At 39.0% G+C, this 15,914-nt stretch overlaps 1 protein-coding gene and 2 pseudogenes across 1 annotated transcript in view; 2 read left to right on the forward strand and 1 right to left on the reverse strand.

Annotated features, from left to right (window-relative positions):
* LRRC7 (leucine rich repeat containing 7) overlaps positions 1 to 14,171 on the forward strand; it is a 419,637-nt gene extending 405,466 nt beyond the window's left edge. Inside the window, exon 25 of the mRNA XM_088466556.1 lies at positions 12,765 to 14,171. Coding sequence (XP_088322682.1) covers positions 12,765 to 12,872 — 108 coding nt within the window. The 3' untranslated portion in view covers positions 12,873 to 14,171. The remainder of the gene's footprint in view (positions 1 to 12,764) is intronic.
* On the reverse strand, positions 2,577 to 2,695 carry LOC148430687 (5S ribosomal RNA; annotated as a pseudogene).
* On the forward strand, positions 6,621 to 6,739 carry LOC148430688 (5S ribosomal RNA; annotated as a pseudogene).
* Positions 14,172 to 15,914: the final 1,743 nt, after the last annotated feature.

Raw genomic sequence — 15,914 nt, forward strand, 5'->3', positions numbered from 1 at the left:
AAACACAGAGCTTAGCCCTGCCCACCAGTGACCCGCTAGTCCCCACCCCCAATGCTGATTGGTCCATGGTGCACCATGCCAACAAGCAGCGGTGGCCATCGAGAGATGGAAACTATCGATGGTTCACCATAGATGGTTTTGTACCATCAACAGTGATCATCGATGGTTAGCTCACAGATGGCTATCCCTAGTTTGCTGCACACAAAATTGTGCCGGTTGTACGCTCGATCCGACAGTTCTATCTCAATTACCTGTGGTATATCTTTCCATAGGCAATAGCAGTCAGTCGGGCTAATTTAGAGTTGGATACATTGGAGAAAAAAATGCATACGTAAATAGGGGAGTATGATTCAGGTAAATGATTTGGAAACCTGTAAAACCAGTAATATTTCAGGACATGCACATCAGAGGATAAATTCACTACAAGGTTCGATTTGGCATTCGATTTAATGAATCTATAAAATCGTCTGAAATCAAATTTAAATCAAACTGCAAAATCCCTTAAAAAAACCTCATTTACTAATATTCGATTTTGCATTCGATTTTCAAATCAAATTCGATTGGGTTCGATTTTGAACAGTGATTTGATGTTCGATTTTACATGCCCATGTGCAAATCGACCACCAAATCCCACTCAAAATCGAACCTCAAATCCCCAAAGCAATAGACCAGCTTCATGCTTTAGTTTTCAGCATGAGCAGGTCTTATTGACACAGATGCATGCCCAGCTCAATGAGATTTGCGCATGCATCTGTGTGTAAAAAGCTTCAAAAGTGTTACAATTTTTTTTTTAAATTGCGTGGGGTCTCCCCCTAAAAGCACAACCAGCCCCAGACTTTTCAGAGCCAGTCCTGGTTGTGTAAATACAGGGGACAAAAGACGTAGGGGATCCCCTGTGTTTAGCACAACCAGCCATTCATTGGCTGAGAGAGGCGGAGGTTCCCGGCATTTGCCGCCGCTGCCCTGTCATTCGGAAAGTATCATCCTTAGAGAAAGGTACAGTTTGTGGTTCGGGCTCCTCTCGGGCAACCTGTGCAAACATTTTTGACAACATGCAAATAGACCTATCCCTGATAGGACTTTACTATAACCGCATATAAAGTGACTCGGTGCTATATAAATATCATATAATCTATGAGTAATTCATATATGTTAAAAACCACTTAATATATAAATAGCTAAAACCAGCTTAGGACTTCATGTAAAACATAATTTATTAATAGTTAGGAAAATGTTATATATATAACAATTCATTCAAAATGCCCAAAAACCCTGTAAAAATACGCAGATAGGGATAAATAGAGAGTGATATTAAAAGCCAATAAATAGCAATTCTTTTAGTTAAAAGGTTAAAAAATCGGATTTCAGCTTATCTTTCAATAGTATTTGATAGAGTTCATATAGGCAAAAGTCAAGGACCCAACGCGTTTCGTCCTCTTGTCTGGACTTCATCAAGGGAAATGTGTGTAGGGAGACATAACAGGGCTTTTATAGCAGAGACTTAGGCCCAAATTTAGGTCAAATGTATTTTTAATTAGTGGCATCACTTCCTGTATTTCGTTTGTATCTAAAATGTGTCTTGATAAATGGTTTTGGAGCTAGGGTATATGGCATGGCATTAATTAGTAGTAGTTAAATTCATAGAAGATAAAAAATTAGGATAAATGTCCTGTTACTTAAAATATCGTAAAGTGGTCCCGGTGGAATGCACCGCGTCACATTCCGGTTTGCTGGAGCCCGGATTTATGCATGTCTATCGGGATCTGTGTCCTAGTGGAACGCAGATGGAGCGCACTACGTCACTTTCTGCTTCTTGAAGCCTGGACTATGCGTGTGATTTGAGGTTTACATCCCTTCTGGCCCTTCCGGTGTGTCGCGGCTGATGGTCCACTATGATGATATCTGGGATGTTAGTGGGGCTTGTTGCTTCCACCCACCAGTATCATAGGGGGAATTTGTCACTTCCGTTCCTCATGTGTAGCTCTATCGTATTTCCAGTGTTTTGGATCACGTGTTTATTTCATATCCTCGGAGCACATGGCGGAAAACTTTGAAGTTTTTTGGATGTTGCTAGTTGCGGATCAGGATCCTATTCCAGGACCCTGGCATTTAAGACACAGCATCCGGTCAGCCATCTTGGATTTCTAAAGATGTTGGATGTCATTTATAATTCTTAATTGTCCTTTTATTGGCCTTTCATCAATTTAGTTTCATCTTTTCATGGTTCCTATATGTTCAAAAAAGAGAAATTAAAGGCAGATACATATATATAAAAACATTTTTTTTTCAAAAACTCTAATAGAGGTCGTATTAAGTATTAGAGTTTCAAGAGTTCATTTGGTAACACTGATATTAAGTATTAGAGTTTCAATAATTAGTTTAAGTTCAGTAACACTGGTATTATGGGTGAGGTCCATATTTTAAAGAGGAAAATATATTTCAATATTCTTCATGAAGCTAAGCTTACTACTTGGGTGACTTATATACACATATATCCCAACATTTAGTGTATAAATATAAGACAAGACTCAGAGCCATATCACATTGCATATGCCTTTTATTCTCAGTTACACTGTACACTACAATACCTGGTCTTCCTAGGTGGTCCCCCAACCAAGTACTGACCAGGCCCAACCTCGCTTCGCTTCCAAGATTGGACGAGATTGGGCATTGACATGTTGGTATGGTTGTAGGGATGTTATCGCCTATGCATCTGTTTATGGACATTGCTCTGAGATAGCTTATGTTCTAATCAAGTACAAAATGCATAATAAAGTAGCAGACTTCCAAGTGTTAGTGTCTCACTGTTTTATGGGTGTTGACACTATGGTCCTATCCTATGTATTCTTTTTTTGTTGGAGAGGTAAAGCATTGTCTATAGCTGTTGATCTTTTGGTGTAAAAGAATGGAATTCTGGAATTATGGATCTGAAAATGTTTTCATATAAATGGGGCTATTTCGTAATTATCATTAAACCCCATAAGGGATAAAGGCCCTCAGAGCCGTACGCTCTGAGCAGAGCGCACGCTCTGAATGAGGGCCGCCCTCCATAATTATGGAGCGTCCTCCTGGACGCTCGTATAGCTGTTGGTCACCACCCACAGCCTATACGAGCGTGCAGTTTGATGGCCGCGATGGTCTTGACCATCGCGACCATCGCCACTGCGAGCCGGAGCCTGCGGTTGAGTTTTTCAACCGCAAGGCCCGGAGTGATTTTGGCTCTATCAGAGCCAAAATCACTCCCACTGACATCACTAGTGATGTCAGTGGGCCGGCTTCTGATGGTAGGCGTTCCCTTGGGAACGCCCCCGTCAGGGAGGCACGCCCCCGGCACACCCACCAAAGGGGGCGTGTTGTCAATCAACATCGACAGCACGCCCCCTTTGATCAGACACAACGAGCGAAGGAAAGTCCTTCGCTCGTCACGTCTGGTGCATGCGCACGATGGAGCTCCCGCCGTTGTGCGCATGCGCAGTGCACAACATCGACCCACTTGCGAGCGGACAGCCACTTGCGAGTGGGTCTGAATCAGGCCCAAAGTATTTAGTTCAAAGATCCAAAACATTTCACGTTATGAAAGTTTTTTGCTCAGATTCCCTCCTCTTTCTCCCATAGTGACATGCTCTGTTGCTTTGAACGATAGTTCTTCTGGGTTAGATCCATGATGTGTAGTGAAGTGTCTTGAGGCCATATGATTTTCTACTTTATTCTTGATGTTTCTCACGTGTTCTTGCATCCTTAGTCTAAGTGGCCTCTTTGTTTTCCCCACATACTTGATACCGCATGAGCATTCTAACAGATATATCACTAATGTAGAATTACAGTTCATGAATTCTTTTATTTTGTATTCTTTTGAGTTATTGTGGTTCCTAAAGGTGTTCCTCTGTGGGTTTAGGAATTTGCAAATATTGCACTGCCCACATTAATAGCATCCAGTATATTTGGGTAGAGTTCTGTATCACTTCTCAGTAAACTGGGAGCTAAAGAGTCATTGAGGCTTTTTGTTTTTCTCCACTTTAGGTGGTAATAAAAGGGGTTATCCAGAGGGGGGGGGGTATCTGGAAGAGCATACAAAAAAAGAAACCTACATCAATAGATCCAGTAGCACATGGAATTTTTAATTTATCTCAACATCACCTCACACAACCTGAAATCTTTCTTCCAAGCAAATGACTGAATTTTGCTCTAACAAACAACATGAACAAATTTGAAACATTCATTGATCTGAATAAATTTATTAGGAATCTCACCCTTAAAAGACACTTTTTGCGGAAGGATAATGCCATTATCAACAACTATGAGATGAAAGAATCCAAATCTGGCCTGAAGGGGAAGTCTAAATACTACCCGATCGAGTCTAAAGGAAGCCATTTTAACATATTTTATGAAATGGTGAATAAAGAACTGTGTGAAGAAGAATTTGAACCAATAAAGAAGCAGAATCTTAAGATTAAATAAAAGGAAGCTCTAAAAAAACTGAAAAATAACACCAATGTTGTTTTAAAACCAGCTGACAAAGGGGGGGACTAGTACTCATGGACCGGTCTTACTACCTGAAAGAGGCAAACCAACTTCTAGGGGATAAGGAATCTTACACCTTGCTTCAAAATGACCCATTGGAAGGATATATTGATGATGAGCTGAGAACTCTATTAGTATATGGATTACACAATGACATTTTAGATAAAAATTAATTCCAATACCTAATGAAAACAAGTCCCAAAACCCCCATTTTTTACTTTTTACCCAAAATACATAAATCATTGGTGGAACCACCGGGCAGACCAATAATTGCTGGTATTGAGTCATTCACTTCACACACTTCTGAATACTTGGACATCTTTCTAAAAAAATATGTACAAAATCTTGAATCATATTTAAAGGATACAACACATGTACTACAAGCATTGGAGAATCTAGAGTGGAAGAATACTCCTGGGTTACTATAGATGTGCAGTCACTATACACGTGTATTGAACACCACAAAGGGATTAATGCTTGTAGACATTTCTTTAATCAAGATTCCTCAATGAATACTGCACACAGAGTGTTTATGTGATTTAATGGCTTTTATATTGGAACACAATTATTTTTAAATTTTTAGACAAATTTTATAGACAAATATGTGGAACAGCAATGGGGACGACCTTTGCCCCCAATTTTGCAAACCTGTTTATGGGATGTTGGGAAGAGGAATATGTATATACTAATAACCCTTTTAAAACAAATATAATTTTTTATAAAAGATACATCGATGATATTTTAATGATATGGGAAGGTCCACGGGATGTTTTTGAATCTTTTTTATCACACATCAAATAATAACATGAATTTAAAATTTATATCCAGCATCAATACGAATTCTATAGAATTTCTAGACTTGGTACTGACAGGGGAAGATGAGAAGATTCTTACAAAAAACTTCATCAAGAAAGTTGACACCAACATCTACTTCCATTATAAGAGTAACCATCTGAAGAGTTGAAAGGACAAAAATTCCATACTCACAATTCCACAGGATTAAACGCAACTGTAGTAACCAAGATATGTGTGATCAACAGATTAAAATCTACAAAGAAAGATTTCAAAATAAAGAGTACCCAGAAGAAATCATTGGTGAAGCCAATCAAAAAACTGAAAACTTGGTGAGGTCTGAATTATTAATATACAAACAGAAGGAAAACAAAGACGAACTTATAACCCCTTTTATTACCACCTACAGTGGACAAGAGAAAAAAATAAGGGCAACACTTTCAAAACATTGGAACATTTTGCTACTGGATCCCATTTTGAAGGATGTACTTCCACCAAGGCCACCAATGGTGTTCAGAAAAACAAAAAGCCTCAAAGACTCTTTTTAGCTCTCAGTTTACTGAGAAGTGATACATTAGAACCTAATAGAACTCTACCCAAATGTACTGGATGCTATAAATGTGGGCAGTGCAATATTCGCAAATTCCTAAACACACAGAAGAAGACCTTTAGGAACCACACTAACTCAAAAGAATACAAAATAAAAGAATTAATGAACTGTAATTCTACATCAGTGATATATCTGTTAGAATGTTCATGTGGCATCAAGTATGTGGGGAAAACAAAGAGGCTACTAAACTAAGGATGCAAGAACACATGAGAAACATCAAGAATAAAGTGGAAAATCATATGGTCTCAAGACACTTCACTACACATCATGGATTTAACCCAGAAGAACTATCGTTCAAAGCAATAGAGCATGTCACTATGGGAGAAAGAGGAGGGAATCTGAGCAAAAAACTTTCACAACGTGAAATGTTTTGGATCTTTGAACTAAATACTTTATCTTTTATGGGGTTTAATGATAATTACGAAATAGCCCCATTTATATGAAAACAGTTTCAGATCCATATCATGGGAGAAATGTTAATTCCATTCTTTTACACCAAAAGATCAACAGCTATAGACAATGCTTTACCTCTCCAACAAAAAAATAATACATGGGATAGGACCTTAGTGTCAACACCCATAAAACAGTGAGACACTAACCACTTGGAAGTCTGCTACTTTATTTAGCATTTTGTACTTGATTAGAACATAAGCTATCTCAGAGCAATGTCCATAAACAGATGCATAGGCGATAACATCCCTACAACCATACCAACATGTCAATGCCCAATCTCGTCCAATCTTGGAAGCGAAGCGAGGTTGGGCCTGGTCAGTACTTGGTTGGGGGACCACCTAGGAAGACCAGGTGTTGTAGTGTACAGTGTAACTGAGAATAAAAGGCATATGCAATGTGATATCTCTCTGAGTCTTGTCTTATATTTATACACTAAATTTTGGGATATATGTGTATATAAGTCACCCAAGTACTAAGCTTAGCTTCATGAATAATATTGAAATATATTTTCCTTTTTAAAATATGGACCTCACCCATAATACCAGTGTTACTGAACTTAAACTAATTATTGAAACTCTAATACTTAATATCAGTGTTACCAAATGAACTCTTGAAACTCTAATACTTAATACGACCTCTATTAGAGTTTTCGACAAAAAAGTTTTTATATATATGTATCTGCCTTTAATTTCTCTTTTTTGAACATATAGGAACCATGAAAAGATAAAACGAAATTGATGAAAGGCCAATAAAAGGACAATTAAGATTTATAAATGACATCCAACATCTTTAGAAATCCAAGATGGCTGACTGACAGACGCTGTGTCTTAAACGCTAAAGGTGCCTATCCATTAGCAGATCTTTCTGAAAGACAAATATCTGTCATGTACATGACAGATTTTGCAAACGACGAACGATATTGCATGACATCATTCTGGGAGTGGATTTTTTTTTATGTTTCTATTCATTTCTAATATCTGTCAGCGATAAACGATAATTGACCAACATATGTTGGAGAGACAAAAGACCCAATTTGTCGGCCGCAGGAGTGCGCATTTTTATCGTTCAGAGCCTATCCATTAGCAGATAAATTGAACGACTGAATGATAACTTGTTCATCCTTCATATTTATCTGCTAATGGATAGGCCCCTTAAGGCCCGGGAATAGGATCCTGATCTGCAACTATCAACATCCAAAAAACTACAAAGATGGCCACCATGCGATCCGAGGATCAGCAATAAACATGTGATCCAAAACACCGGCAATACGATAAAGCTACTCACGAGGAATGGAAGTGAAAAATTCCCCCTATGATACCGGTGGGTGGATGCAACAATCCCCACTAATATCCCAGATAACAACAGAGTGGACCCTCTGCCGAAGCAGGAAGTGATGCAGTGTGCTCCATCTGCGTTCCACTAGAGGACACATCCCAATAGACATGCATAAATCCGGGCTCCAGGAAACCGGAAGTGACGTGGTGTGCTGCACATGCATTCCACCGGGACCACTTTACAATATTTTAAGTAACAGAAAGGACATTTAGCCTCAATTTTTATCTTCTATGAATTTAACTACTAATAATTAATGCCATGCCATATACCCTAGCTCCAAAACCAATGATCAAGACACATTTTAGATATAAACGAAATACAGGAGGTGATGCCACTAATTAAAAATACATGTCACCCAAATTTGGGCCTAAGTCTCTGCTATAAAAGCCCTGTTATGTCTCCCTACACACATTCCCCTTGATGAAATCCAGATAAGAGGACGAAACGCATTGGGTCCCTGACTTTTGCCTATATGAACTCTACCAAATACTATTGAAAGATAAGCTGAAATCCGATTTTTTTAACCTTTTAACTAAAAGAATTGCTATTTATTGGCTTTTAGTATCACTCTCTATTTATCCCTATCTGCGTATTTTTACAGGGTTTTTGTGCATTTTGAATGAATTGTTATATATATAACATTTTCCTAACTATTAATAAATAATTTTTTATATGAAGTCCTAAGCTGGTTTTAGCTATTTATATATTAAGTGGTTTTTAACATATATGAATTACTCATAGATTATAGGATATTTATATAGTACAGAGTCACTTTATATGCAGTTATTGTAAAGTCCTATCAGGGATAGGTCTATTTGCATGTTGTAAAAAGAATTGTTTGATTTTAATATATATATATATATATTAACACACAACAAAGCTAACCTGCGCTATAATCAATATACAGCCGCACCACTTTAGGCATTTCTTTTTCTTCTCCTTCAAAATTTTGTGGCCTAATATCCATTGCCTGTGGTAGCACCCCCCAACAAGATTATAAATAATATTTGGGGGCTACTATTATCCCTTATTGAGGGGTACAATATTTCTCTGGTGCGACTAGTTAATCCATATCAACATACCTCGGAATCAATGTGAAAACATATGGTCATAGCATGGCAGTATTCAAGACGATTCTCAAAATCAAGGTCATATATCAATTGTATATAAATAAATATATAAATGTATATAGTAAATACAAAAGTTGGCAATTACACAAAATCAAATAATAAAGTACCTGGTATATTATTTATATAAGGGTTCAATATTTGATTATTTTACTTGAGGGCACTAATATATATTTACAGACTTTATTAAAAGCACCATATACTATTTATTTTAAAAGTGGGCACAATTTTAGATATCATTGTCCTAGTACTCACAGCCCAGGGGTACCAGGAATGACCCAATGCTGTTCAGTATTGGCCCAATTATCTCTAGGTGGGTAGGGGTGGTGCATATTTGTTTGCCTAATAACTCCCCACCCCTCCAGGTGACCGGACCCGATGCAGAATAATACAGACCTATTGTAGAAATTGGGGAGGTCGTTATCATACAGCCGCACAGGATGCAGGCTGTAGAAATTGTGCGGGAGAGGGGGGTTTACACATTTGTTTCCCCCTATCTTATGTTGTCCTGATTTCTCTTTTATTTCCAAGATTTCATTGTTTTATACACTTCTCCCCCTCCTCTTCATAATTTCTGTACCCCACACACCTCTCAGTTTATTTTTCCATTGTCAATTTTCAAGAGAGGGTTTTTAAAAAAAAAAAAAAGTGGGGAAAATCACTAATCTGCTAAAACATTGTAAAAATAGTTTTTCTTTTATGTTGATGTTTGCTGCATTTGAGAATATAATTATCCTTGAATTCTCGAGCGCTTTTAAAGCATCTATGCCTTGTTTAATATCAGAGAATGTTGTAACTGCCACCTACTGGCCATTTGTGAAGTACATAATGTTTAGCTATAATTAAGGTGCTGGTGCTATTTAAAGATCAGAATCCCCCAATCACAAAGCTTCTACAGGTGAAAATGAATCAGAAAAAAAACTGGAAAATGACCAAACCCCAAAGCACTTATTTGAGAAAAATAAAATTAAAATCTGCATGAGGACTGTAAGGGCCATTCCTAGAGCCACTTGGGGGACTGTTTAATGACAAATCGAGGGTGAGGCAGCTTGCAGTAAGGGAGAAGGGAGGCCTAAGTCAGACCTATCCCCTGTCATTTCTGAAGAGATTGAGGTCCCTCACCCACCGGCATTAACCACTTCATTGACCAATGTTTCCTAAAATGTCTCATAAATTGTTGATTTTCTTTTAAATAATTGGGGCTCGGAATATGGGGAATTGACACTGAAATCACCAATCTTACCATGTAAACCAGCTAAAAGTTCAATAATTAATGTGAATAAAATACATTACACAGCATGCTGGCTATAGTATCCGGTAGCGCCAACTTTAATGCTGGTGTCACACAGCGTTCATGAGCTCTGATGGAGGGATAAAGTGAAAGGGGAACGTTTCTCTCCTGTCACGTGAGACTGGGAAGAGAGTGGAGTGATCACGTGAGACAGTGAATGATTCACTCCAGGCTGCCACCATGGCACTGGGAATACCCGTTCACCCGCCGGGCGTGACATCAGTAAGATTGGCAGTTTCTAGTGATTTCATAGGCTGCCCCCTAGTGAATAATGTCACAATTATTATTGTAATGATACAACTAAGGACTTGTGATTCAGATTTGGGAATAAAGTAAGATAAAGCAAGTAACTGTGTACCTGGACAAACTATCTTGCAATGCAAGGGGTGCCAATACATACATTTTGTATTTGCATGTTGGGTCAATACCTGCTGCTTTTGCATGCAGCCCATAAATTCTATACAGCTTTTCTTTATCACTGCAATTTATATTTCATGTTTGGACACACCCCTCCCATCTGTCGTCACCTGCAGTGCAGCATGGTTTTACTGAGATGCACAGTTACTTACTCTTTCTTACTCAGGGGCGTATCTATAATGTGTGCAGGGAACACGGGCCCCGGTGTCCAGGGGGGCCCCGCACCACACACCCTGCACCCATAATATTACTTACCTCTCTGGAGTCCCACGTCGGCGCGGGGTCCGGCGCTGTATAATGATGGGAAAATGGCGCACGGTGGCCATTTTCCCATCATTTGCGCATGCACAGTTCAGGGAAAATGCCCGCCACGGCCATTTTCCCGGTGACCTGTGCATTCATTATAGACTATGGGCACACTCTAGTGCCCAGAGTCTATAACTCCGGCGCTGGCCACGCACAGCTCAGTGCGCTGCCGGCGCCGGGCGGAGAGGAGGGGGCCCGTGTCGTAGACTGCACACGGGCCCCCTCCTCTCTAGAAACGCCCCTGTTCTTAGTGTATTCCAAAATCTGAATCAGTCTTTACATAACATGCAGTGACAGATTGTACGCTCATTTGGGCAGTATCATCTTTACCTTCTAAGAGGTGGCGGGCGAACAGTTGTAGCCGCTGGTGGGGAAAGAACGAGTGGCAGTAAGCCGGTAGCCTTATCAGCCTATGGAGTGTTGCATGAGGTGGAAGGCAGATGAGCACCTGGGGCAACTGATATATGTCACTACCCCACACCCCAAGACTAATGATCAAAAAAATGGGGGGGACCCATTATCATTTTCTCTTAGTGCAAACAAATTGTTGAGTCAAAATATAAAATCTGTAAAAAATGTAAATGCCCAGGATTTATCTGCATTGGTGTGTACCAATTATACTTACAGAAGGGTGAGAACCTACATGTGCGCTAGGTGCATTTTTGGGCATAATGACGCCCTTTGTCTCGGAATGTTTGTAATTACCTAACAAAAGTACAAGAACATGTGATAGATAAAAGGTATAAAATGGTAAGTATTACAGTACATAAAACAATGTTAATGTATTGGTAATGACATACTGTTGAATCCATAATTGTTGTTTCACAGTGATAGGTCCATGGTAAGTATTTTAAATGCTTTGCTAGAACATGTTATACAGCTATTATTTATAGGCGTTTTTACAAGTGACTTTTGATGTCATCATTTCAAGTGACTGTTGTGTCCATTAGGAAAACTTGTATATTACAAGAAATATGCACCCCATTGTACATTATTATAGATATTAAAAGTAATCCAGTGTCCATCTAATATACAGTAGGGAGGTTATATATAGACACAGGATTTACACCGAGTGCCTTTATACAAGTCACAGAAACCTGAGATGACTTAATATCCAGAATTTACAGTGTGCATCTGGGGTGGGTTATTCCTTATAATTAAGCTGAGGATGTTGTAAAGATTGGTCCAGCTGTAGTCCCAAAGTAGTGTACTTGACGCATTTCATTGTGGGATAACCCACAACTTCATCAGATCAAAACTGAATCAGTGATGCTACTTTAAGACTATCCAGTATTGGGATGGACATCGATGGTCGATGTTTGCCGACCATCAATGTTTTTCTTGTGAAGGTAGTGTTTTTACCATTCGATGGCGGCATTCCAATGTTTGCCGCCATCAAATGGTAATGATTCGATGGTGTTGTGATGTTTTGTTTTTATGCTAGGAGCTGGGCTGTCACTGCCTGCAGCTCTCAGCATCAAGCATCTCTCCCCGATCCCACCCTGTCCCGTCCCCAGTTTCATCCCCTGCCAGCCCTGAAATAGGGCTATTGTGCATGCGCAAGAAGGATCTTTTGCACATGCGAACATCAAATAAATAATTTTTTTAATCTAATACTAGTTTTGATGGTGGAAGCCCAGCCATCATTTGATAGTGGGCTTCCGATGTCCATCCCTAACCCAGTATAACCGATCTTTAGAACATCCCCAGTATACTTCTAATACTTACATTTTCAATTAAATACTGGAGCAGATTGTACAGATATTATTTACAAAAATGTATACATATATTAGCATCAAATGTGTATTCTTTGCGTACACATCAGACTAGTAAACACCGTGAAAAAAATCATGAAAACAATCTTTAAGGCATGATGGAAACTTGAACGGTTCATTTCTTGTTTGTGTTACAGGCAAACGGACACAGTTTTGTACATATGGAGCATGAAAAGGCTGTCTCGCTCCTGAAGAATTTTCCAAGAACAGTAGACCTTGTAATTCAACGTGAGCTTACTGTCTAAATATTTTTTATAAGCGGTAATAATATCAGATAGACAGATCTCTTCTAAGACGTTTTGCCAATTGCTGGATCAATGGCAAAGATCCGTGCCAAATGTAGAATATTGGTTGCTACAGATGTTGACAATATATACATATGGAAAATAATGTGTATAACAAATGTATTCGTTTTAACCAACAGCCTGAGGCTGGGCTGAGCATTGGTGCAGTTTTATATTAAAAAAAAAAAAATTAAGTTTATTCCCAAAGTGGATTTGTAGTTTTGAGAGCATGGAAGCACACAAGAAGCAGCTCTTCCTGTACCTGAAATCGCCATCAAGCACTGCCTCGAAGTTGTATATGCCTTTTATATAGAACATAAAAAAAACATAAGAGGAATCGCAAGTCATATTTTGACTTCTATACAAAAATGATTACAAAACAGAAAAATATTTTCTTAACTAATGGATAAATTGATAAGAAAGTATTTATTAAAGATGTAGATGTTACATTGAATTATTAATCCCTTTTTATATAATAGATACGTATGCCTTATGGAAATCACTTTAAATGTATAGAATTAATTCCATCACTTTAATTTAATTGTTTAGAAAAATGAAGAGGTGGAGCTCAAGCTTGCGGACCTGCAAACTAACGCGTTTCATAACCTCTGTAATTGTGTGTTAGCAGATTATTGGCTGTTTTATTAATGTATTAGGGAAATATATTTTCGTGGGTCATGGTTAGCTGAAAGCTTTTTTTTTTTTTTTTTTTTGACATGAGGTCGGGTTGAAAGGGAAAAAAATTTGGGCCATGTATTTTTTTAAGTCACATCAAATAAGTCAACACTTCATAGAATGTTTTACAGTTCTGTGTTATAGTTAAGGCCATGATGAAGTCAATATTTTTAATTTATTTTTAAAAGTGCTTCAAAGAGAATTTGAGGAAGGAAATAATCGTCTCTTCGGCTATCCTTTGGCACTCAACCCAGTAAAACTCTGTTTTAATGGTCACCAATGTTATCTCGCATTTTCAGTTGAACTCCAATGAATGTTAAAACTCAGTTTTCGGGTGAAATTCAATTACTATTTATAAAATATTTGTATTAATGATTTTTATGTTGTGGCAAGACAGAGCATCAAGGACTGTTAGCTATTCGATGGCATGTGATCTGTTTTACCTTTTTGGCTTTGTTTATTCTTAAAACATTTTTTTCCATGCTTTCAATTGCTTCTGTGGAAGATTTTAAATAAAAGTGATTCAGATCTTTAGTTACGTTGCATTAGCCAAACAATTGGAGGCTGCTTGCTTTCTTTCTAAAATGTAAGGCCCATTTTGCTTCAAATTCCGACAGTGAAAATAGTGATTATTTTGCTGAACCAACAAGATGTTGCCACTTCCTAATAAATATATATATTGTAGAACTGATCCTCAGTTTAACTTGTGAATGTTAAGCGAGTTCCATCTCTAGAGGACTCCCTCCAGTGTTCTCCTCAGAATTTTTTTCCAGCATAATGAAGTAGCCAGGGGAAAGGGAAGAGTGAGAACTTACGGGTGGACCGAACCATGGGGAGGAACACTGCCCTCACCAGGAGAATTTGGGGTTCCTCCGTTGTGATCCTCATTACCTTAGATAACACAGCTAAAACTCTCCTTGAAATCTATGTGCACAGCACAAGTTAAATTTCAGCCACCCAAGGTATTCTGTATCTGATTGGACAGCCTCACCTAAAGCGACTGTTCATTGGAAAGGAGGTGCAACTGTCCAATTAAAGCAGAGCTCTCACCTTTGTGGGTTCAAGGTGACTGTCCTTCCTGGCACCATCTCCGTGCTGGTGGAAGCTGGGATGCAGCATCAGGCTGGGGTAATGATACATAGACAGAGCAAGCACAGAGCAGATCTTACTACCAAGTCTGGCAAAAGCGTCCACAACGTCACTTCCGGATCCAGGTACTCCTGTCACCGTGTTCATGGGAGGTGAGAACACCAATATGGCTCCCAGCTATAGCTTTCCTGGGTCCCTCCATCAAAACCTGACCTGGATAATCAGTACCCGCTCCCCCTCCTCTCGGAGTCCCTGGGTCTGCCAAGAATGATGGCGTATGGGACAGTGGCGTAGCCAGCTTTTGGCATGAGCGGGAGCGTAGTTGGGAAAAAATGGCACTCCAGGCCCAGAGGTTTCAAAATTTAAATATCAACATCTAAGTACATACCCTTGACTTCACAGAAATACCCCACACACATGCACTACAGCATAGGTTCTCAAACTCGGTCCTCAGGACCCCACACAGGTCACGTTTTGCAGGCCACCGAGCAGGTGCACAGGTGTATTCATTACTCACTGACACATTTTAACAGATGGAGTTAATTATTTCACCTGTGATTCTGTGAGGAGACCTGGAAAACATGCACTGTTTGGGGTCCTGAGGACCGAGTTTGAGAACCTGTGCACTACAGAAACATTATAAAGACACATAGCCGAAACTCAGTGATCTCCATACAGTACAGCATCGCAGTGACCACCATACAGTACACACAACATTGCATAGTGACCACCATAAAGTACACACAGCATCGCAGTGACCTCCATACAGTACACACAGCATCGCAGTGACCACCATACAGTACACACAACATCACATAGTGACCACCATACAGTACACACAGCATCACAGGGACTACCATGCAATACATACAGTATCAGAGTGACCACCATACAGTACACACAACATCGCAGTGATCACCATACAGTACACATAGCATCACAGGTACTACCATGCAATACGTACAGTATCGGAGTGACTGTCATACAATGCAGAGACAACAAAGTAACAGCCTTTTCTATTTAATAAATTATCAGGTCTTTATTAAAAATGTGTACATTGAGTTCACTATAAACAAAATGTTGTCTGCATACATGATGTTAAATTTACCATAATAGTTATTTGGCATAATACACACCTTAAAGCCACTGGAAAATATATCACAAATTTCATCCTTAAAACATAAATGCAGGTAAATATCAAGTTGTAATATAAAAGCATTCCAGTTCTGTGACATCGGT

Source organism: Taudactylus pleione, unplaced genomic scaffold (genome assembly GCF_031769625.1).
Source record: "Taudactylus pleione unplaced genomic scaffold, aTauple2 ptg003505l, whole genome shotgun sequence".
Taxonomy (NCBI): domain Eukaryota; kingdom Metazoa; phylum Chordata; class Amphibia; order Anura; family Myobatrachidae; genus Taudactylus; species Taudactylus pleione.